The sequence below is a fragment of the Nuphar pumila genome, chromosome 12 (assembly GCF_984573655.1).
Source record: "Nuphar pumila chromosome 12, dmNupPumi1.hap1.1, whole genome shotgun sequence".
NCBI lineage: Eukaryota > Viridiplantae > Streptophyta > Magnoliopsida > Nymphaeales > Nymphaeaceae > Nuphar > Nuphar pumila.
In genome coordinates this window covers 38,239,311-38,263,766 of record NC_143260.1, presented here as the reverse complement: position 1 = coordinate 38,263,766, position 24,456 = coordinate 38,239,311, and the positions used below count along the sequence as shown (strand labels likewise).

The window sequence follows — 24,456 nt, the reverse complement described above, 5'->3', positions numbered from 1 at the left end:
CGGCCTAGCGTGAGTTATTTTAGCAAAATTTGTTGCCTCATAACAGGTAGAGTCATTCAGGTATCTGGGCATAAAAATACATAGCATAAAAGACACCTAGATGCTTCGTCTGATGCTAAAGTTGTTTTTTCCTACGTACCATGGGTGATCTAGTTAAATATCAAAACAAAACATTAGTTGTAGGTTCACTACCGAATAAATCAATGAATGGATGTACATTAGTGGCAATCATGCATCGCCTTATGTAAGACATTTGTCTCATTATAGTGTTGGACTGAATGGGTGAAAACCAAAGTTGTGTTCAGATGGTTAAGATGACCTCGAGGGGCTCATGCTTCGTTACAAGGATACCTACGAATGATACTATGCTAAGTCGTGAAGATTTGATCTACGATCCGAAATGAATGTTTTAAGCTATGGCCTTTGAATGACCAATTGTGTTTTAGCATATTATACTTGTTGGAACTAGAATGCTTTCTTATAAGTCTGATATGGTACTAACCCTATTTTTGGGGAATCCAGGTAGTTGACCCATTGTGCAAGGTGCAAAGTAGAGCGACATCAAGATCCAAGGTTTCACCCAACTATGACTTATATAGACTTTGTTTTTGTGGTACTGCTTTATCAGGTACTACAATTTTATAATAAAGACTTGTAAATAAAATGTTTTGGTTTGCTTAAAGTTCAAGTATGTTGTTGGATATATAATTGTGACCTACCAGACATTTTTTAAACTGACGACCAACCATCATCTTTTCGTTGTATTAAAAAAAAGTCTAATATTTTAGCTTGTATTGGTTTTGAAAAATTGGGGCGTTACAAAGCTAACCTGAGCCCGGTCCGACCCAATGGACTTGATATTTTTAAATTTTTTAATAATATAAAGATGTTAAAATTAACTATTACATAGTAACTTGGATAACTATTACTATTCACCTAATTAGTTGCATGAAAAGTTGTTATTTGTTAATTATTATTATTTTCCTAATTAGTTGCACTAATTAAAAATTAGGTTTTTGTGTCGTATCATGAAAATAAAGGGAAATAAATGGGTTTGGGCCGAACCAAGCCGGACCCAACCTGCTTCACATTGGCCCATTGGGCCAATGGGCCCGAGCTCGTTAAGAACTGGGCCAAAATCCGACCTTCTCCATTAGCGGGCCGGTTCGGCCCGATGCCCACCCCTAAGCATTCAAGTTACATTAATAATTGAAGAATTTTAAGCAATTAACAAAAAACCACCCGACTTATGAACCACAAGGCAAGGCCATTATGAGTGTGTGACACACGAGCAGACACAATCGAGGCGTACAATCATTATTTTAATATTTTTAGTAATATGTTAGTATTTTTGAAATTTATCAATAAAAATGCATTTTATTATTAAAATGTATCAAAAATGATTTTTTATTAGTTTAAAAAATAAATAAAAAACTATATCCTCTTATCATATCTTGTGAAAATTTATTGAACTTGTGAGTCAAACTTGCATCTCGTGTCCTTGTACTCAAGAATCTTTGTGACAATCTCTAACAAACAAAACATGCTAAATGGATTGATGACATCCCATTGATTGGACAGCTGGAAATCATAATTTCAAGCTACTACTAAGTGGTATAATAGGTAATAATATATATATATATATAGTCACTAGAATATGAGAGCTAATGTGTGAAGTGAAGTTTTTATAGATTTCTTTTTTCTTTTCTCTTGAATCTAATCTTATGGATGTGATCTACTTGTTTGGTTTTATAAGAACTCTCTTTTGAATCATTCATTTTTTATGCATAAATTTGATTTTTTTAAGGCTTTAAAATCAATGGCTCATAATCTTTATAAATATTCAAGCATTCAAACATCATATTTTTGCATCAAAAGTACCTTATCCAATTATTGATTTCTAGCAAATTCACCATGTCTACATGGTTGGATTTGCAAAAAAAGTGTTGAAAATGTCCATATTTCTAGTTCTCAAAATCTAGTGACTTCGAATATGAGAACTGAATTATGAGAACTAGAATATAAGAATTAGAAATACGGGAATTTCAACACTTTTTTTTAAATCAAACTATGTGGATGTGCTTGTCATGATGAATTTGCTAGGAATCTACCATTGGATCGTGTATTTTGCATGAAAAAATGTGATTTTTGAATGCTTTAAAATTTATGAAGATTATGATTTTAAAGCCTTAAAAAAATCTCAATTATACATCAAAATTGGATGATTCAAGAGTGAGTCCTTATAAAACCAAGCATGTGAAACACATCCATATTATGGTTAGATTCAAGAGAAAATAATAAAAAATCCATGAAAATCATGGTTCACACATTAATTCATATATTCTAGTAACTATATATATGAGTCACTAGAATATGAGAACTAGAAATTTAGGAATTTTCAACACTTTCTTTGCAAATCTAATCGCATAGATGTGCTTGACATGATGAATTTTCTTGAAATCAACCATTGGACCATATATTTTTAATGATAAAATATAATTTTTGAACGCTTGGATATTTATGAAGATTACGAGCCATTGATTTTAAAGCCTTAAAAAAATCTCGTTTATGCATCAAAATCAAATAATTCAAGAGCGGATTGTTATTAAACCAAACATGTAGATCACATCCCTACTGTTAGATTTAAGAGAAAATAACAAAAAAACATAAAAATCATGGTTCATACATTGGTTTTCTTATTTCTAGTAATATATATATATATATATATATATATATATATATATATTAAGAGAGAGAGGGAGTCACTATAATATGAGAAGTAATGTGGGAACCACAATTTTCATGAATTTTTTGTTTGTTTTTTTAAACCATACGGATGTGATTACATATTTGGTTTTATAAAAACCTGCTCTTGAATCATCCAATTTTGATGCAAAAACCAGATTTTTTTAAGGCTTTAAAATAAATGACTCATAATCTTCATAAATATTCAAGCATTCAAAAATCACAATTTTCATAAAAAATACACAAACCAATGGTTTATTTCTAGCAAATTCACCATGTTCAACCCATCCACATGGTTCGATTTACAAAAAAAGGTATTGAAAATGAACTTTCTCCCCAATATATGATATTTTTTTAGAACAGTCTTTGTTCTTAGATATGTATCTTTCCAATCCTAAGTTGAAAACTTGTGTTTTTATAGTTTTTGAAAAGCTAAGACACAACTCTATAATTTTTATGTTTTGGGTAAGAACTGAAAACTCCTCTAAGGTTTTTGTTTTTGAGTTTCAAAACCTAAATAGAAGCTTGATATACATATTGAAACAACCAAATAATGAGTAATTTCAGAGAAAGTTTCGACCTAAAAAATGAAGGATTTCAAAAAATCACAAAAAAAATAGACAAAAATACATTTCTAACGAAACATGATTTGCTGAAAAACAACGAAGAAGAGCTGAGATAAAGCCCCAACAATATTCATAAAACTTGATAAAGTCTGCATAAAATATTACAAATTTTCTGAAGTCTGCATAAAATATGCGCAGACTTAAGGAAGTCAGAATAAAATATATGCAGACTTCCTCAAGTCTGCAAAAAATATATGCAAACTTGAGAAAGTATTGCATGTATTTTATGCAGATTTCTTCAAATCTTTATAAAGTTCACAAAAATGTTATGTAAATTTTTTCAAGTACGCATATATTTTTATGTTGACTTTCTCAAGTCTGTATATATTTTATACAGACTTGAGGAAGTCCACACATATTTTATGCCGACTTCCTCAAGTCTGCATAAAATATATGCAGCGAACTTCCTCAAGTCTGCATATATTTTTATGCAAACTTGATAAAGACTTTCTTAAGTCTGCACATATGTTATGCAAACTTGAGGAAGTTTGCATATATTTTTATAAGGACTTCCTCAAGTTTGTATATATATTCATGTGGAGTTCCTCAAATCTACATATATTTTATTTGTGTACACTTAAACAAGTCCACACATATTTTATAAGAACTTTCTTATATTTGCACATATTTTATGTAAACTTTCTCAAGTTTGCACATATTTTTATGAGGATATCCTCAAGTTTAGAGCAGATTTTATGCAGGCTCAAAGTCTACACATGTTTTATGCAGACTTAAGGAAGTTCACACATGTTTTATGCAGACTTTTTTAAGTTCACATATATTTTATACGGACTTCTTCAAGTTTTATGAATGTTATCGAGATTGTATTTCAGTGCCCTTTTGTTATTTTTCAGCAAATCAAGTATCGTTGAAAATATATTTTTGTTTAGTTTTTTTTTATGTTTTTTAGGTTGAAATGTCCTCTAAAACTATTTATTATTCGGTTGTTATATTTCTATTCTAATTTTGAAACTCAGAAACAAGAACCTTAAATGAGTTTTTTATTGTAACTCAAAACATGAAAGTTATAGGGTTGTATCTCAGCTTTTCAATAACTATAAAAACACACATTTTTGAGGTCATATTAGAGAAGATATGAAAACAAATGCAAAAAAGATTCATATTTGAGAGGAAGTTTGAATATATAAGAGAAAGATAGCATGTGCTAAGGGTAAAAAGTTCTTTTTAAATTCATACATTTGTGATTTTGGATATGAAAAGAATATAAAAAATTATGAGGTTTTTAAGAAAATACTTCGAATTAGCCATATAAGACATTTATTTTCTGATATATATATAAGGTGGTTCTATACCATACCATGATACGAGAGGTTTAAAAATTTTCATCTTCTTTTGACAGTTTTGTAAGGTGATTTATGCAAGACAGATATAATGACAACCTATTCGTTTTTCATTTAATATTAGAATATCATAAACTTTCACGTTCATTAACTTTGGTTTCCTTTTCCATGGTTTGTGTAATGGGTCTTTTTTCTTCTTCTCTTAATTCCAGTATTCGTTTTAACTAAAAATATGTGATCAGCAGTATGAACCCAGATTTTCACGAGTTTTTTTTCCCTGAAGGGTACGTTTGACAACCGGGAGAAGTTGCCCCTGATAAAAACATCCAAGGGAACTTTCGCAGGATGAACCTGTTAGGTGCAAGAAGGAAGGGAAGAGAGAATTCAAATATGAAACTGGGTTGTTTTGGAAAAAGTGGTTTTGATGACGTGGAATAGTCCCATATTGATTGTGTTTGAGTTTGTTGTGGGCTTTATAAGCCACATGTAAACTCTTACACTTCTTCCTGAGAACAAGAGGGTGAGATGACTACCACACACACACGGGCGCGTGCGCGCACCCGCCGTGTCGTGTCGCACTGTGCCGAGCCGCGCTCGGGCTCGGGTTCAGGTTCGGGTAATTGGCCCTTTAGGGCTATATCCAATCAAGACCAAAGTATCTTTTTGCTCAAAGTTTTTGTGGATATTTGGATTCTTTAATGGGTTATGAGAAATGATAACGGGTCACGACTCCTTGTAGTCCATGCCCATTATGGCTCTTTAGATTCCTTTAACGAATCTCGGCTTTTCGATTTCCGTTAATGGGTCACGTCTCCTCGGATTCCGTAACGGGTTCCTTCCACGCTTTGTAACCGTTCGTGGGTTATAAAAGCATGGTTAGGGCTGGGGTTACATCAGATCTGAGATGGACTAATCTCTGAAGAAGAGCTCTGCGGTTTTCTCTTTCCCTGTTGCTCTCTCTCTCTTTCCTGAGTTATCCCGAAAGGGGCTTGTCTGCAACATCGATTCATAGAGGTTGTTTTCGAAGGACGATTCGTCGGAGTTCACCGTTCTGATCGTCGAAACTAATGTATGCTGGGGTAAGGACGTCAGACCCTGTTTGCACTGTATGTGGGGGCGAATCTTCTCTAAGGGGAGTACTTTCGTACGTCTTAGCCTTTTACACAGTATTAACATGCTTCTCTTGTGTTTATTGTGTTTTGTGCATCTGCTTGTTCATATGCTACTTTCTGGATTTTGGTATATGGTGGAACCCGACATGCCTGCTCCCTGTTTATGTTTCGATCTGCTGAAAATCATGATTTGTATTTTGCTGCATATTATGATTTATATCATGTTTTGTATCATGATTATGATTGTGAAACTGTGTGATCCGAAATTCGATCCAACAGTCTTAGAGAAGATTATAAGCATGTTGACCTCTTCCGCTTTTGTACCAAAAGTGGACATGTCTGGGATGCCGGAAAAGTTTGCCGGACAGAATTTCAAGCGTTGGCAACAACGCATGAAGATCTGGTTCACTACGATAGGGTTGTTGTCTGTTCTAGAAATCGATTGTCCTTCAATTTCTGATACTGACCCTGACCCTGCTGCGGTCACTACGACTGTAGAGTGGAAAGAAAAGAACAATATTTGTCGTGGTTGCATACTGTTGGCTCTGTCCAACATGTTGTTCGATGTATATTGTTCCTCGTCTACCACTGCTAAGGGCCTATGAGATCAACTTGACAAATAGTACAATACCAAAAACCAAGGTCTTGAAAAATACTTGGTTGCCAAGTTTCTGAAATATCAGATGGTAGAGGGCAAGTCGGTCACTGAGCAGGCACACGAGTTTCTACTGTTGCTCCATAGTTTGGCTGAGGCTGAAATGAAACTTCCTGAGAAGTTTCAAGTTATGACCATCGTGAAAAATTTTCCTAAGTCTTGGGTAGACTTTGATATGTCTCTCAAGCACTGTAGAGGAAAGATTTCCATGGATGATCTTATGGTAGCCATAGCCATTGAAGAAGAGCATAGAAGCCAGAAATAGATCGTGATGCCAACTGAACAGCCTAAAGTGAACATGATGACCGGATCTTTTAAGGGCAAGGAACAAAAACCGAAATCTGCAATGAAAAACCAGTTTAAACCTAAGGCCAAAATCCAGAAAAAGGCAAAGAACAAACTGTGCTGGAACTGTGGGTAGGTTGGACACTGGGCTAAGGAATGTCCTTCCAAGAAGGCCAAAGCTCATGGGACCACAGATGGAACGCCTCAAGTCAACATGGTGACTGAGGTCATTGAGACCAGTATTGGGTATGTTTCTGTTAACCCGCAAATCTATCACGTTTATAAGCCAACAGAGTGGCTGGTTGACACTGGGGCTAATGTGCACATTTGTGCTGATAAGTCTGTCTTTGTCTCATACCAGGCTGTTGCAGGCAGATCCGTGACTATGGGCAATTCAACGGCTACAAAGGTGTTAGGGATTGGACGCGTGGATCTGAAGTTTCCTTCAGGACGAATTCTATCTTTACAGAATGCACCATGTGCATGTAGTTAGAAGGAACATTCTAAGTGGTTCATGTGTTGTTAGAGAGGGTTATGAATTTAACTTTAAATGTAATAAAGTTGTTATTTTATATTCTGAAACATTTATTGGCAAGGGGTATTTAGATGATGGTTTGTTTAAACTTCGTGTTGAATATGTTTGCAGTGATAAATTAGAAAATGATGTTTCTTTTAATTCATTGTCTAATGTTGCATATAACATAGAATCATCTGATTTGTGGCATAATAGATTAGGTCATGTGAATTTCAATTCTATGAAACGCATGATGAACTTGAAAATGATTCCTGAGCATTCCATTGATAAAACTAAAAAATATGAAATTTGTGTGCAAGCAAAACAATATAGGAAACCATTTTATACGATTGTTAGAGATTCTGAAATATTGGATCTGGTGCACACAGATATCTGTGAGTTTAATGAAGTGTTAACCAGAAATCATAAAAAGTATTTTATCACTTTTATAGATGATGACACTAAATAATGTTATGTGTATCTGCTAAAATCAAAAGATGAAGCTTTTGATAAGTTTCTTATTTTTAAGAATAAAACAGAAACATAAACTGGTAGAAAACTGAAAAGACCGAGGTCTGACAGAGGGGGAGAATATACCTCTAATAAACTCGATGAATATTGCAAGTCTGTTGGCATAGTTCATGAGTTTACTGCTCCATATTCTCCTCAATCTAATGGGATTGCAGAAAGAAAGAATAGAACCCTAACTGACATGATAAATACTCTACTTGAGAGTTCTGGATTACCTACCTATATGTGGGGGGATGCTCTGAATACGACTTGTCATATTCTGAATAGAGTTCCTCAGAAGCATAAGGATAGTAGCTCTTTTGAACTTAGAAGAAATAGGAAATCTAGCTTAAAATACCTTAAAGTGTGAGGGTGTCTTGTTAAAGTACTTGTCCCAAAGCACAATAGGAAGAAGCTGGGTCCTAAAACAGTAGATGTTATCTTTTTGGGTTATGTAGAGAACAACTATGCCTACAAGTTCTTAGTAATTAAGTCTGAGATATCTGGCATAGATATAAACTCTATTGTTGAGCTTCGAGAAGCTACATTCTTTGAGGATGTATTTCCCATGAAAGTTGGTGTACCTCAGAATCTTCCTTTTTTAGATATACCTTCAACTTCTGGTTCCATTCCCGAACATGTGGAAAGGATGACAGATGTAGGGGTATAACCATCTTGTTCTCATCCTAGACCCATTGAGTCTGAGGAAGTGGTTGAACCTAGAAGGAGCAAGAGACCACGGATTACCAAGGACTTGGAAAGTGATTTTATTACTTACGTTATCGAGGATGATCCTCCCACTTTCCGAGATGCAATGGCTTCACCTGAAGCAATGCATTAGAAAGAAGCCATAAAGAGTGAAATGGACTCCATTGTCTCTAATGGCACTTGGGAACTGGTTGACCTCCCTCGTGGTAGTTCCACAATTGGGTGCAAATGGATCTTTAAGAAGAAGTTGAAACCAGATGGATTCATTGACAAGTACAAGGCAAGACATGTTGCCAAGGGGTTCAAACAAAAGAAGGGAATAGACTATTTTGATACCTATTCTTCGGTTATCCGGATGACCACAATTAGATTGCTTATTGCACTGACTTCCATTTATGACCTCTCTGTCCATCAAATGGACGTGAAGACCGCTTTCTTGCATGGCGATCTTGAAGAAGAGATCTATATGAATCAACCTGAGGGTTATGTGGCTCCTGATAATGAAAACAAAGTTTGTAGACTTGTTAAGTCATTATATGGACTAAAACAAGCCCCTAAACAATGGCATAAGAAGTTTGATAATATTATTTTATCATTTGGCTTTGTTGTTAATGAATCTGATAAATGTGTTTATTGCAAAGTTAAAAGTGATAGTTGTATTATTTTATGCTTGTATGTAGATGATTTTCTATTGTTTGGTTCCAATATGAGAATTATGAATGAGACAAAGTCGTTTCTTAATAGTAAGTTTGATATGAAGGATATGAGTGTTGCAAATGTGATCTTAGGCTTAAAGCTGACTGGTTCAGCTGAAGGGTTAACCATTTCTCAATCTCACTTTGTTGAGAAAGTACTTGAGAAATTTGGCTATAACTAAGGGAGATCTGTAGCAACTCCATATGACCCTTCTATCCCTCTTCATAAGAATACGTCTGGTGTTCCTGTGTCTCAATTGAGATATTTTCATATTATTGGAAGTTTGATGTATTTTGCAAATTGCACGAGATCGGATATTTCGTTCTCCATAACAAAATTAAGTAGATACACAAGTTGTCCAAATCACACTCATTGGAAGGCATTGGACAGGGTACTTAGATACCTGAAATAAACTATTTCCTTGAGTTTGCATTACAAGAGATTCCCTGCAGTTCTTGAGAGATATAGTGATACAAGCTGGATAGCCATGAATTCTGGGAGTTATGGCGTGACAGGGTATGTATTTACCTTGGGTGGCGGTGCGGTCGCCTGGAGATCAGTAAAGTAGATCATCTTGTCTCGGTCTACTTTTGAGGCTGAACTCTGTGCTTTAGATGTCACAGGATTGGAAGCTAAATGATTAAAGGGACTTCTTGCGGAACTTCCTTTACTGTGCAAACCAATTCCTGCGATATCTGTGCATTGTGACAATATGACCACTATTACAAAGATTAAAAGCACAAAATATAATCAAAAGCAGAGGAGACACATCCAAGTTAGAATAAAGTCTGTAAGAGAACTGGTGTCTCAATTAGTGGTTGTTGTGGACTATGTTGGATCCAAAGAGAATACAACTGATCCATTAACGAAAGGACTAGATAAGTCATTAGTCCTGAAATCCAGAGAGGGGATGAGACTGAAACTCATTAGTAGTTCATCTATAGTAGCAACCCAACCTATCTCAGTGGAGATCTCACAAAGTAGGTTCAATGTGGTAATAACAAGCTGTAGGGTGAACTGGATAGCACCTTAATTATGAGATACTTTGTATCTGTGCCTGTTCCCCTGATTACTCTAAAAAGGTGTTGTAGCTGCTAGTTAAGGAAGAGTTAAAACTCTAAATGGGTTCAAAGCCTTCTAGGCGAGATGTTAGCAGTGCATCTCTAGAGAAGCCCACCTATGTGAGTGTGACTGTGTGGCCGCAGTATAAAGAATTGGGTTATTCTTGAAGTCACTCATGAAACAGGATTCGAGCGCATGACCTTTAACGCGCCGCCCCTAAATATTACAACCAGAACCTTTATCATGTTGTTGCTAATGGACACTCCTACACCTAAGGTTCAAGTTCAAGACTTCAGTTCACTTCGTTCATGTGGGGGTAAAGTTAGTCAACTAAGGTAGTGGTTTAAACCGGAAGGTACCATTGGTGAAAGCATGATATGTCCTGTTGCAGATTGTCTTATCTTGCATCTTAGTTTCCTCCTATTTCATTCTTTGAATTTGTGGGAGAATGTTAGGTGTAAGAAGAAAGGAAAGAGAGAATTCAAATATGAAACTGGGTTGTTTTGGAAAAAGTGGTTTTGATGACATGGAATAGTCCCATATTGATTGTGTTTGAGTTTGTTGTGGGCTTTATAAGCCACATGTAAACTCTTACACTTGTTCTTGAGAACAAGAGGGTGGGATGACTACCACACACACACACACGTGCACGCACGCGCGCCCGCCCGCCCACCGTGCTGTGCCGTGCTGTGCCGTGTCGCGCCGAGCCGGGTTCGAGTAATTGGCTCTTTAGGGCCATATTCAATCAAGACCAAAGTATCTTTTTGCTTAAAGTTTCTGTGGATATTTGGATTCTTTAACAGGTTATGAGAAATGATAACGGGTCACGACTCCTCGTAGTCTATGCCCGTTATGGCTCTTCGGATTCCTTTAACGGATCTCAGCTTTTCGATTTTCGTTAATGGGTCACGTCTCCTCGAATTCCGTAACGGGTTCCTTCCACGCTTTGTAACCGTTCGTGGGTTATAAAAGCATGGTTAGGGCTGGGGTTACATCAGATCTGAGACAGACTAATATCTGAAGAAGAGCTCTGCAGTTTTCTCTTTCCCTATTGTTCTCTCTCTCTTTCCTGAGTTATCCCGAAAAAGGTTTGTCGGAAACATCGGTTCGTAGAGGTTGTTTTCGAAGGACGATCCGTCGGAGTGTACCGTTCTGATCGTCGAGGCTATTGTATCATGGGGGAAGGATGCCAGACCCTGTTTGCACTGTATGTGGGGGTGAATCTTCTCTAAGAGGAGTACTTTCGTACGCCTCAGCCTTTTACACAGTATTAACATGCTTCTTTTGTGTTTATTGTATTTTGTGCATCTACTTGTTCATATGCTGCTTTCTGGATTTTGGTATATGGTGGAACCCGACATGCCTGCTCCCTATTTATGTTTCGATCTGCTAAAAATCATGATTTGCATTTTGCTGCATATTATGATTTATATCATGTTTTGTATCATGATTATGATTGTGAAATTGTGTGATCCGAAATTCGATCCAACATAACCTTTTTATGATAAAAACTCCCTGAAGAAATATTTTCTTGTTTGATTGTTAAAACACGAAAATAAGGGGGGATGGGAACCAGAGAAAAGAAGGAAATACAGAGGGATGGGGGCTCCCATTTTGCCCCCAACACACACACAGAGAGAGAGAGAGAGACTCACTGATCGTATGCCCTGGCCCTAGCCACCATGACCAACAGTTTTTTGTTGGGAAGTAATTTTGAGGGAGAAAAAAAATCGTGGGAGGAGAAGCGACTTTCTCCCCCTACTTTTTGAGATAAGTTCACTCCAAGAACTTATCTTGTGTTTGATTAGTGCGTAGGCCCCACCTGAAAAGCGGGAAAACTTTTTTGCAGGAAAAGTTTCCCCCCACCATCAAACGTACCCTAAATTTCACCATACCAATGTAATCTACAATCTTTGTTTCATAGGGACCTGCTGTTGGATCATCCAATTACGATTCATAAGCAGGATTTTTTAAAGCTTGAAAATAAACGGCTCAATTTTTTCTTAAACATTCAAGCATCCAAAATTCATATTTTTTTTTTGTTGAAAAAACATGATATAACAATCGATTCCTAGCCAATGAACCATGCCAAACACATTTTCAGGGTTAGATTTATGAAAAAAAATGATGGAAGTGCGTAGTTCACACTCCATTTCACATATTTCTCGTTAACATATTCTAGAAACCGTCAATTGTAGCTCTATTTTTAGTTACAAGAGTTTAAGACAAAACTTGGATTGCATGTAAAACAGTTCATTAAAAAAAGTAAAGATTTAATATATTAATTATGATTTGAAATTTTGCTGATTAACCAAGATCAGCCAAAGAACTGACTTGCAGAGGTTGACCGATTTTCCTTTCGGTTTAACCACACGGTTACACCCTCACAACAGCTCATTTAGAGTTGGTATCAACCATGAACCAGGTGTGGTCAAATAAGATGGCTGGATGGTTAGGTGCACTATCATAATCGAAGGGTTTCAGGTTCTTATAGTTATCCCCAAGCTTGCCTATCAAAAAAGAAAAAGTTAACTCTCGGTCCCAGCCAGTGTTGTATGTGTTGCACTAGCTTGAGAAATGCAAATGCATTGACTCACTAATTTCATCTCCATTAGATGGAGCTATGCATTAAAAACCCTCAAGTTGTGCCATAAGTAAAGCATATGAAGAAAATGATCCAGTCTTTCATTCCCATAAGAAGGAATGTGGATCGGGGACAGGTCGAGATGAAGTGATTCATCATGCAAAAACATGAGCCAGTTACTTAAAGGACGGTCAAAGGAATACACATTGTGATCACTCAACGACTGAAGTACAGAACTAAGATTCAAGCAACCAACAGCCTACTAATTTTTGCTATGTTGGAGGCTTTCTATCAAATGATCAAACCTGTATTTCATGATAGGCTGACCCGAACTTGTCCTCTTGAACATTTTATGCTTCAGATCCTTCTTCCGAGCTAAGATTTTTTCTTTCTCTGCTTTATTCGCTTGCCTAATTGCTTCCACCTCCATCCTTGCCTTCTCTTCTTCCTGTTTCTTCTTCTCATATTCTTCTCTCAAGCTCTGTAGGTTGTTTTTCTTTTTCTGTTTGTTACTCCTGGTTTCATTGCTTTCCTGTGGAACATCCAAAGACTACCATGAACAACAATTACAAGAGAATTGAAACCAGATTAAGTGATCAGCCAAGATTATGTAAACAGTCAACTGCTTCAGGTTTAATAGCCTGTATTATGAAGCATCTCTTAGAACTGCTCAGACGACCTGGAAAAAGTGGCAGAACCATCAAGTATTTCTCTAAGTGTAGGAAAGCTGAAAGATGGAAGAAATGTTCAATGTGCAGAGACAGTACACACACACACAAAGGATGCAGCAAGCAAGTAGGACAATCTGACCATGTGCAAGCAAAAAGCAGTGTGGACAGAAGTTTGAGTTTCCAAGGCAATATAGGCATCTTCATCTAGAGCTTTGACATTTGCAACCTCATGATTAGACTATTTGAATACGCCACCCAGCTGATAAAAATAAATAAACGGGTGGCACATTTAAAAAGATAGAAATTCCATAAGGAAGGGCACTTGACCTAGGCACTCTGTCATCTGCTAGGACTGGAAGTTCTTTATGGTGAATCCTTGACACTGGTGAAAATGGTGGTGGAAGTATACAAATGCAGAGAACCAAAATCAAATGATGCTATTTTTTATGTGGAAGTTTACCATGTAATAGATACAAAAAAATCTTGACAGCTAAGAAGAGCAGTTTTGTCTTATCCCCTGTGATAAAAGAACAGCTGTAGTTTTATTTTGTTGTGTGCTGGACAGTGACTAAAATTTGTCATATGATTTCCATTTTACGTAAGTTTGCCTCTCAGATCTTTTTGCTTGTTATTTAAGAACCACACTTTTATATGGACCACACTTTTATATGAACTATATCTGGAGCCTGCTGGTCAGCTTGGTTTCATCTATGTTATCCTAAAGACTTTCTGATATGTCAGACAATTGCATGTTGCAACCAATCTGTACATAGCATATAAGATGTACTGGCAGCTGGAGCATTTAAAAGTGATGATAGAGAAGGAATTGGATCGTATGACACCCCTTACCACATTTGACCACCAAGAATATGTATCACACTAGAAAGGCTCGCCTGATAGGAGATGCATGAGAGACAAACTCTCAACTGGTGGATTGCTGTGGTTGTTGGCTTCTTGAATCTTGAAGTTTCTTGCCTCATCTACCAGTTTGGACTTGCTCACACTTTTGGCAGTCGGGAGTAAATTTATCTCTCCATCGAAGAGGACAGGGCCTGAAATACAGTATTTATGTTTTTGGGATCAAAGAAGTCATGGCCTAAATGTTTAGTCTAGAAAGGCAGATTCTGCTGGAGTATGGCATTACCCTTTTTATTCATTTTTGTTGGTTTTGTTGCCCATCTTGGCACCATACTGCACCACTTTTTCTTATCAACTAAAATATCCAGTTGTAATTTGTCATAATTAGCATTATAAGGAAGCTATCGGTCTAATCATGAAAATTTCTGTTATTCCATGTCTTATTTGAAATCTCCCAAGGGTTATCCTCCATCTTGACTACCCAAAGAATAATAAAGAGTGGAAAAAGAAAAACCATTAAACATACAGCTAAAGGAGGAAAAACTAGAGCAGTTTTTCATGGGGTAACCAGGGGAGACCACAAACATAAAAGGTTTGTCCAGGACAGCAATTATGCTTAATGAATTGGACAACATGAATCACAAAATGAGTAGTAGTGTCAGTATTTCTTTATGATTGGATATTGTGCATATTCTTGTGTATCTGCAAGAGACAACTTTTAAATGAATTTTCATAGTACTTCTTGCACAACCTCTTCCGTAGTAAGGCACAACAATTAGGTGCCTATCATGACTTGCATATGAAAAAATGATAACCAGCTGGACTGTCGAGGAAGCTGATTCCAGTGTCCTGCCACATACACACTCTCTTTCAGCTATCAAATTACATGCATGAAATACCTTTAGAAAGAAACAAAAGATGCCCTTGTATCTCGGCAAGAAAACCTAGCCTTACATGAACTTTCAAAGTGCTTAGACTCTCTCACAAAACAAAACTACCTGATTGTGTCATCATTCATATAGAAAGAAATATTGACCAAACAGACTCTTCAAAGAAGCTGATTTTCTAAGTGCCAATACATGCAACACAGATACACAATAAGAATGTGCAGCATAGATGTGCATGTGCGTGTATGCATTGACTAAGGTTGCTGAATGAAACAAGTGTATGCGCTCAGGAAAGAGATCATTTTAGCCTATCAAAATACCAATTCAGAGAATGTCAAACTGCCTCTGACCAGGCTAGTTAATTGTAACTGATACTCGTTGTCTATGTTTATATTCTCCTAGGGAAGCACAAGTTAAGAACAAATGAAAAAGGACCAAATATTACCTCAGAGACAAAATCAATGTTTGTCTGATGACCACCTTCATGATTAGTTTGTTGTTTTAGCTTCTTGTACTTCTTTATGCATTTGGCATTTTTGTAGAATTCTCTTTGCTTTTCTGAAATTGTAAGAAATTCATGAATCAGTTTCCGATTGCTTGGCAATAAGTAACCTGAGCATATGATCATGTGAAATACATGAACAGACAGACAAATACTTAGAAGGCTAAAATTTCATAGCTGGATTAGTGAAGTCACATTAACTTTATGTAAGAGTGCATGCAAGTGAATGTGCATGAGAAAAACCATTCTAAGAATCATGTTTAAGGTGTTTTTTGCAATCTCAGCAAAGGTAATGACGAAAAAAAAAACTGAACAAATATTAAAAAAGGGCAGTTCGGATTTTTTAAGGATTTGACGCAACATTTGGAAAATGTTCACAACAATACTCTGAAAACATGTGATAATATTATGATAATTCAAATTCACTGACATTTTGAAGTCATTGAACTATTCACATGATATTATTTTGAAATATCCTGATAAAATTCTGTTGATTTGTATATGGGAAGAATACCTTAAAAAATAGTTTAAAAAGTTAGCAGAATAAAAACAAAATATGTAGAACACGAGTTTGCTACCGAGGAAAAGCAATTCTATTTATCCAGGTGAGACAAAAGGATCATATGGAAAGATCATCGTGAATGCAATATTTAAAATGAAATGATACTCACAATGAATACCACGAGTCATGCTTCTTGTTTTCAGCATCCAATTTCATAAATCAAGTTAGAATGTAACGCACCAAAGCAATCAGCTATGAAACTATGCACACAAAATTTAGGTAGCTCTCCATCCAGTATCAACAAGCACAAAGCATCACTAGCAAGAACAAATAGATACAACAATTAACAAGAAGTAAAATTCAATTCGTGGCAGCCCAGTCCCTTAAAACCACAAGGAATAGTGAATTCTTTCCTGCCCTTTCACTATATCCCGCTACCAAGAAAGAAGTTCACTTCTTAAAATATCCTATGTATGTAGGTGGGAACAGGGGAAGAGGTCAGATTTTGCCCCAATCGGAGCAAGAGAAACAGTACAGTCTACAACGCTTCTTCAGCATATATAAACTAGCAAGTGCCACATATAATGGGATATGTTAACATCATATCATTCAAGTTACCAACAAAGAAGAAACAATTTGGAAATATTCGGTGAACTTTCTGAAAAACATTTTTTTCTCAAAAAGTAACAACAATAATGACCAATTAATCAGTCAGATAAACAATATGAACCCCTATAGTTGTATAGAAAGTAGAAAGAACGTCTTTTTCATTCCGTATAGCAATCTTCAAGAGAGTGACAATATTGATCACTAGAACAACAAATTTACCGAGAAACGGAACACTATCGCTCGGATAATCATAACAATTCTTGCATTCTTATTTCAGTTTGTGTTCCATAATTTTGCAAGTGCTGCACAATTTTCAAACAGATGTGCTGCAAAGTTCAATTGGGGAGGAGGAAATCCGCATCTGTCTGCTCATAAACTGTTAACTAAATGATAATTAGACGCCGTTAGTGTGTTAGAATCAATATTTAGGGAAAACCCAAAGAAGAGATGAATAGAAACTATTGGATGAAAGAGGATGTGCAGATGATTCTCGTTGGATAGAAGAGGGGCTTACTGATTTGAGCTGGGTTGTAATGGGTGTTGTCAGATTTAGTGTTTGCGAAGGCCTCGAGGGACAACGGCCTCCCATTTCTCTTCTTCTTCATCATCTTCGTCTTCTTGAATGGCGGTGGCCTCCTTCCTCCTGGTTCGGAACCAGATGCTTCGTTGTTCTTCTCGTTGTTGAAGGGGTGATGGTGGGGACGCTGCTTCATTCTCTCTCTCTCTCTCTCTCTCTCTCTCTCTCGGGTTTACAGTTCGGGAAATTTCCCAGCAGTGACAATATCATGGTATTACAGGCATTTAAATGGAAACTTAGCTGTGAAAATATCGTGATATTTTAGTTTTTGGGTTTTTCTTGCGTTTTCATTACAAATAAAGAATATAAACTGTAAGAAAGAATAACAAAACTGTTAAATACTAACGAAACACAACAAATGACCAATATTCTAACGATATTATGCAAACATGAACTTGAATATTGCGATAAAATCATGTTATTCTATAAATTATAATATTGTAATATATTGAAATATCACGATATTTTGGCCATTTTATACGGTGACTGAAATATCTGTGATATTTTCGTATCATCGCAAATATTTATGAGAACGAATCAGACCTGTACATGCCGAGATCAGTTCTTGGGACTTTTTTTGGCAAATTTATTTTTAAAAACACACCTAAATTATTAACAATAATCAATAACACCCCTAACTATCTTTTTATAATTTGTAAAAACACACCTAAAACTATGCGCCTTTAAATAAACTCATACTTACCAATTTAACTTGGTTACCATTAACCAAGTTGAGTTTTGAGGGTAAATTTACTTATTTACCCTCAAAACCTCTTCTTTTTCCTATTTTGTTTAAAGGCAAGCCGGGATAAGGCAGACCCCTACCAGTTATACAATGATACCATTGAGATTTGAACTTGCAACTTCCCAACACAAGGCGACGTTCACTAGCTGCTCCTACCAGACAGGCGAAGCTCTCGTTAAAACTCTTTCTTTTCCTAACCAAAGTAAGGTGAGCTCTTTCTCTAGCGCTCCTTTTGTGATTGTTTTCCCGGATGCCTCCCGAAACAGTTAAATTTTTATTTTTTTTTTAAAGCCCAGCCCTGATTCCATATGAAATAGATTTTTATCCATTTTTGTAGCCCAGTTCTAGCCCAGCCCAGTCCTAGCCCAGCTCTGACTGCAACAAATAGTTTGATTTGTCCATATGAAATAGATTTTTATTAATAATTGTAGCCATTTTTTTTATCTCAAAAAACAAAAATTTCGGGGCCCCCCGACTATCAAACCAGTTTTTTTTTCCTACACCCCTGTTTGCCCCCCCCCCCCTCACATGAATCCTAGCTACGCCACTGGTTATACCAAACCTATATTTTTGCAATTTGGTTATGATTTGGAGGAGGCAGAGTGCTAAGACAGAGATTTTCAGTTTGGAAGGAGCCATTAGTGTTGGCTTAAATGGATAGAAAAGAGTTACTGGACGGGGCAATGGACGATCCTTGAACGAAGCTTCGATGAAGGTGGGTGGTCAGCATTCTTCTCAGTCAATTGACACCCTTAATGAGCCCAAACCAGAATGTTGACAGGTGAGTAGGACCCTTGAACCCCAGAAGCTGTGAGAGACCAATAACACATACACTTATCAAACTACTATAGGTCTCCTATTTATAATGAGATATGGAGGGTAACTCATAACGGGCTTGCATGGACAATTATGAGATCTCAGAACTGCCATGTAACTCCCTCAAAATTGAACAAACAATCCCATGTGATCCCTTGATTTGCCCATGTCAATATGGGTCACATCCAGGTTAGATATGATTCCATCCAAAATCCAAAATTCTCTCACTTAACCCATTGACATAGAAAAATACTTCATTGAGGTTCATTATTGTTACATGTGGGTTTACATGTTATCTTGTATCACAAAAATAAACCATACGAGTCATAGAATGAATATTTCTATATGAGATATCATATTTTTACGTAGTACAATATAATTCATTTTAAGTGTTTTAGTATGTTAAGAATACTTTTATGAACATTTGGCCTCTAACCCATTTTATTGGTCATTTTAATATTATTATTATGTTATTCTCTCTTGAAAACAAAAGACACTTTACACAGAACCAATAATGCACAAAACCATAAAAATTCAATTTTGTTTCATAAATGTGATCACATATAACCATAATGCATTGTCGTACAACATAATGAATCAAATATACACATCCTCATTACATGTTGAGAATATAATCATGGTGTTAACCTTTTATTAAGAGGATCTTTAATCATTTCCTTATACCTATTATATTAATACACACTAAATGTTTCTCGGACATTTATTTAAAAATAAAGTACTTTATCTCTATGTATCGACATGATGTGAAGCTCTTGTTATTCGAAAAAGAAACAACTTCATTATCACATAAGATCTTCAGTGGCCTCTCAATAAAGTCAACTACATCAAGACCCATAATAAAGTTTGTGATCCATATGGCTTGAGACGAAGTCTCGTATAAAATAATAAATTTTGCCTCCATGGTGTGAGCTACAATTGTAGATTGTTTTTCGCTTCTCCACAAGATGACACCACCTGCTAATAGGAATACATAACTGTCGAGACAACCTCTTAAATCTACATTCGAGTATCAAATGACCTTGAGGTGGACAACAGTTCTATAGGTTAATATTTAGTCCTTCATTCCTTGTAAATAGTGCATGACCTTCTCAACTTTCAACTGTGCAATGCTTAGATTAGACTAATATATACCAAGCATTCCAACAATAAATGAGATGTCTGATCGCGTGTAGGTCTGTACATATTTTGAACTTTCAACCGTCAAAACATATAAAGTGCTTATCATCTTATCATTTTTATTATTATGTTGAGGACAATCATTTAAGCTCAATTTATCCTTTTTTACTATGGGTGCATAACCAAGAGAGTAATTCTCTATTCTATATCTTTTAAGAATTTTAAGAATATAAGATTTTTGAGAGAGACGAGTACATCCTTAGTTCTATCCTGATAGATTTCAATTCCAAAGACATAAGCGACATCACCCATATCCTTCATATCAAAATGAAAGAAAATAAATTCTTTTGTTTAATGTAGCAGACCCAAATTATTAGTTGCAAGAAAAATATCAACATACAAAACCAGAATTATGAACTTACTCTTACTAGCCTTAAGGTATATACACAAATGAACAATGTTTTCAGTGAATCTAAAATTCAAAATCACCTGATTAAACTTTTTATATCACTGGCGGGAGGATTGTTTAAATTCATAAATTGATTTCTTCAATTTGCAAACTAAATTATTTAAGTCATCCACATTAAAACCATGAGATTGTTGCATATTTACCTCTTCTTCCATATCCCCATTCAAGAGTCATTTTCACATCCATTTGATGTCTCTAAATCAAAATGAGCTACGAGGGCTATAATTATTCTCAACGATTCCTTGCTCAAGAAGAGAGAAAATGTTTCATTATAATCAATGTCTTCCATCTGAGTGAATCTCTTTACAACAAGCCTAGGTCCATGTATCTCAATGTGAACAACACTATTTCTTTTCAATCTGAAAAATTAATACTGTCTAAAATGAGGATATTACAAAAACCATCAGCAATCAAGGAACCCGGTATCACAAGAACAAAAGAAATCACTAAATAATTGCTTATACCAAATTCATACTGAAAAACAAACTTAAGACCCTTTATTATTCACATTTTCTAAGGCAAGCATAATAGGGTCATTATTGTTCCACTTTGGTGAAAAGAATAATACTCACAACTGTTTCGCCTATTCAATTATCAAAGAATTGATTCTTTAATTGATGAGACTAGTAAATCATGTACCCATGAGGTAATTTAACGTTGTACCTTTAGGTACGATCATACTTTATAAGCTGGTGTACATACTTACCATTACATCCTGTGTGAATTTGAAATATAATAATATATCTTTGGGTAAAATCATTGTTTTATAAAGTCATACACAATCGTAATACCGAATACTACTTTTAACATAGTCAAAAGAACCTTCAATCAACACCACTCAAGTCACTTTGGTGATATGAAGAGTGAGTTAATCAAAATCTTTTACCTAAATATATGTAAAGCATGTCACAATATAAAAATATAGCATTTATTCATAATTTTATGCTTAAATAATCATAAATAACACGAAACATACAAAATATCATGCTAAAGTCATAAAAAAGTATGAGATTAATGATAAAAAAATATATTTACGACTCATATCCAAGATTGGGGTCTTAAAACATCTTGAACGAGTCACCTTGAACCAGTTACTAAAAACCTTAAACCAGTCATAGAAACCCTAAACAAATCTTGTAAATCTTTGAGCAGGTCTTAGGAAGCTTTGAATTGGTCTCAGAATGCATGAATCGATCACAGAAAAGTTAGAATTGATCTCAAGATGCACGAAGTAGTCTGATAATGACTGAACTGGTTCCAAAAACCCTAGAATCAGTTTCCATAATGGTTGAACTGGTCTTAGAATGTTTGAAGTGGTTTCAAAGAGGTCTAGACAAGATCCAGTTTAGTTGGAAACAGGGTCTCGAGTTCAAAACCGAATTCCATCGAGTCAAGCATAGATCCAGTCCACTCGAAATCCATCTGAGTCCTGGTTCGGATCCAGTGGGTTAGGGTTAGACTCGGTCTACTCAAAACACACAATTTGTTTGAGTTTCAGACGGGGTTCTACCATGTCAAACTTATACCTAGGCCACCCAAAATCCCCAATGGGTCCAGGTCTCGGATTGGGTCAAGCATAGACTAGGTCTGCACATATTCTGATCCACCCAGAACCTCGTAATAGGATTGGGTCCCCCCAAAACAGGTGCAAACCCGATCCACCCGAAACCCCATAACTGGTCTGAGCCTGGATCCGGGTCAGGATTCAGAATCGATTCATCTGAAACCCACTTATTGGGTCTAGGTTCAGATCAGGTCTCTTCAGGGTGAGCTCATACTCGATCCACTTGAAAACCTCAAAATGGATCTGGGTCTACCAGAACGGTGTCTGTCCCAGTCTACCCGAAAACCATGTAATGGATTTCGGGTCCAGGACCAAGTTACATCCGAGCAGGTTGTATGTTACCCCCTAAACACGGGGCCGCGTGTTCAGGGGTCCAAATGAGTGCCACATGGCACTCATTCGGCTGGTTGTGTACGGAGGAAGGAATATTGCAAAACCCAAGATCTTCCTTGGTACATAACCAGCCGAATGAGTGCCACGTGGCACTCATTCGGACCCCTGAACATGCGGCCCCGTGTTCCAGGGGGAACATACACCACCCTCTCAAGTTACACTAATGCGGCCTATACCCGAATCCACCTAAAACCTAATGTATTGGGTCCGAGTCTAGATCTAGATTTACTATAGCTACAATGAATCCCGATTCCTCGTCTTCCTAAAACCGAAAAGTTTTTTTTATATTGTTCCACCCCCCATCCCCCTTCCATCCGGGCAGTGCCGCCAATGGATGCCATCGACGACCGGCCCCATATGCCATCAACGACGGCTGGCCTCCGGTGGCTAGCTATATTGTTGACCTAGGTCGTCTGTCGGCAACCAACCACCATCAACCTGGGCCATCCATCGACAAAATTAATTTTGGATGGAGTCAGACCCCCTTCTACCTGAAACCACAACCGATAGTGGCCGCCACCGGTGGCCGACCTCAACGCCGACTATGACGGTCTGCCTTCGACAACCTGTTGTCGATGATCATGACCATCTGTTGATGGCAACAACCAATAGAAAAGCCTACAGAGCTGACTATTGTTGTTCACAACCACAATCGTTGGCAGCCATCGACGATGATCAACCTTAGGAAGGTCCATAATGAGCATGCATTATCCTGTACCCCCCTCCCCCCAAACTGAAGACACAATTCTATCTGGTCCCTTGATGCACTCATGTCAACCTCAAACTTGCAACGTCCCAACACAAGGTGTTGTGCACTAACTGCCCCTGCCCTGTTGGTTTGGAAGGAGCCATTAGCTTGCTGTTTCTGTCTCATGGTTTTCTTTTCTTGGCCATGTTAATGGTTGGAAATCCTTCAATCGTATCTATTTCTCTTAAGAAAATGGTCACTAATATTTTTTATTCTTTATTTTTATATATATACATATATCTTAATTTTTAAATATATTTGTGTTTTGTTGATAAAAGCGTCAGAAAATTGGTGAAAAAATAATTTCTCAAGGAGAACTGCTGGGCCGTTATTTTGCCATTAGACAAAATAATGTGTTGGGACGTTGCAAGTTCTAATCCCAATGATATCATTGTATATCTGGCAGGGGTCTGCCCTAACCCCAGTTAGCCTTTAAAAAAAAAATTTAAAAATGTTGAAAGGGGGTGATTTTTTATGGTAAAATCCTAAATTTATTCAGGGTAAAATTGTAATTTAGGTAACAGCAACCTTGATTGGATCTTTTTAATAGACCATGACATAATTTAGGTGTGTTTCTAACAATTTCAAAACCTTGTGTTTTTTATTATTGTCAATAATTTAGGTGTGTCTTTTAAAATTTCCTTTTTTTTTTTAATAATGGAGAGAAACCATCACTTTGATTTAAATGGTCCGTTGTAAGATAAGAGGTGCTATGTTAACCATGGCCCTATTTTGGTTAGGGATGCAAACGGGCTGGATCCAACATAAACATTTTATGATTTTTTACTGTTTCGACCAGTCTGGATTCAAATATTCTATGTATTTAGCTGACCCGGATCCAATCCGTACACATCCCTGACTTTGGGGTATGTGGTGTAAAACTTTACAAGTAACCCCTCACCTATTGAAGTAGTTTTTCATTGGGCCTTGTGGCAGGGGATCCATACTCCCAATAACAAACTTTTGACATCTTTAACTTGAATGCCTTAAAGCTAACTAACCTAACAAATTGACTGCAGAGCCCTCGTGGGCTTATCATCTCCAACTCCTTTTCAACTATATCAGGCATTAAAATGTTTTGCCTATTTTGTATAGTGCCTACATTGAGAATCTATGACAAAAGAAAATTTGAGAAATAGCGGCAGTCAAGAACCACGCTAATTCCTTTTTTCTTTACACA

At 36.5% G+C, this 24,456-nt stretch overlaps 1 protein-coding gene across 1 annotated transcript; it reads right to left on the bottom strand.

Moving 5' to 3' along the window:
• Window positions 1–12,886: 12,886 nt before the first annotated feature.
• Window positions 12,887–17,557, bottom strand: LOC149820752 (uncharacterized). The gene is made up of 3 exons (XM_089983550.1): window positions 17,342–17,557; window positions 15,660–15,772; window positions 12,887–13,330 (listed from the first exon to the last, which is right to left on the bottom strand). Exons 1-3 carry the CDS (start codon window positions 17,538–17,540, stop codon window positions 13,061–13,063), a joined length of 582 nt encoding a protein of 193 aa, XP_089839676.1. The 5' UTR covers window positions 17,541–17,557; the 3' UTR covers window positions 12,887–13,060.
• Window positions 17,558–24,456: the final 6,899 nt, after the last annotated feature.

What these genes read in the sequence shown, in the direction of transcription:
- LOC149820752 (XM_089983550.1), bottom strand. Translation starts at nt 17,540, where the DNA reads ATGAAGCAGCGTCCCCACCATCACCCCTTCAACAACGAGAAGAACAAC. An exon ending in TTACAACCCAGCTCAAATCA is followed by an intron (nt 15,773 to 17,341) that starts GTAAGCCCCTCT and finishes TTACAATTTCAG; the next exon opens with AAAAGCAAAGAGAATTCTAC. An exon ending in ACATTGATTTTGTCTCTGAG is followed by an intron (nt 13,331 to 15,659) that starts GTAATATTTGGT and finishes GATGTTCCACAG; the next exon opens with GAAAGCAATGAAACCAGGAG.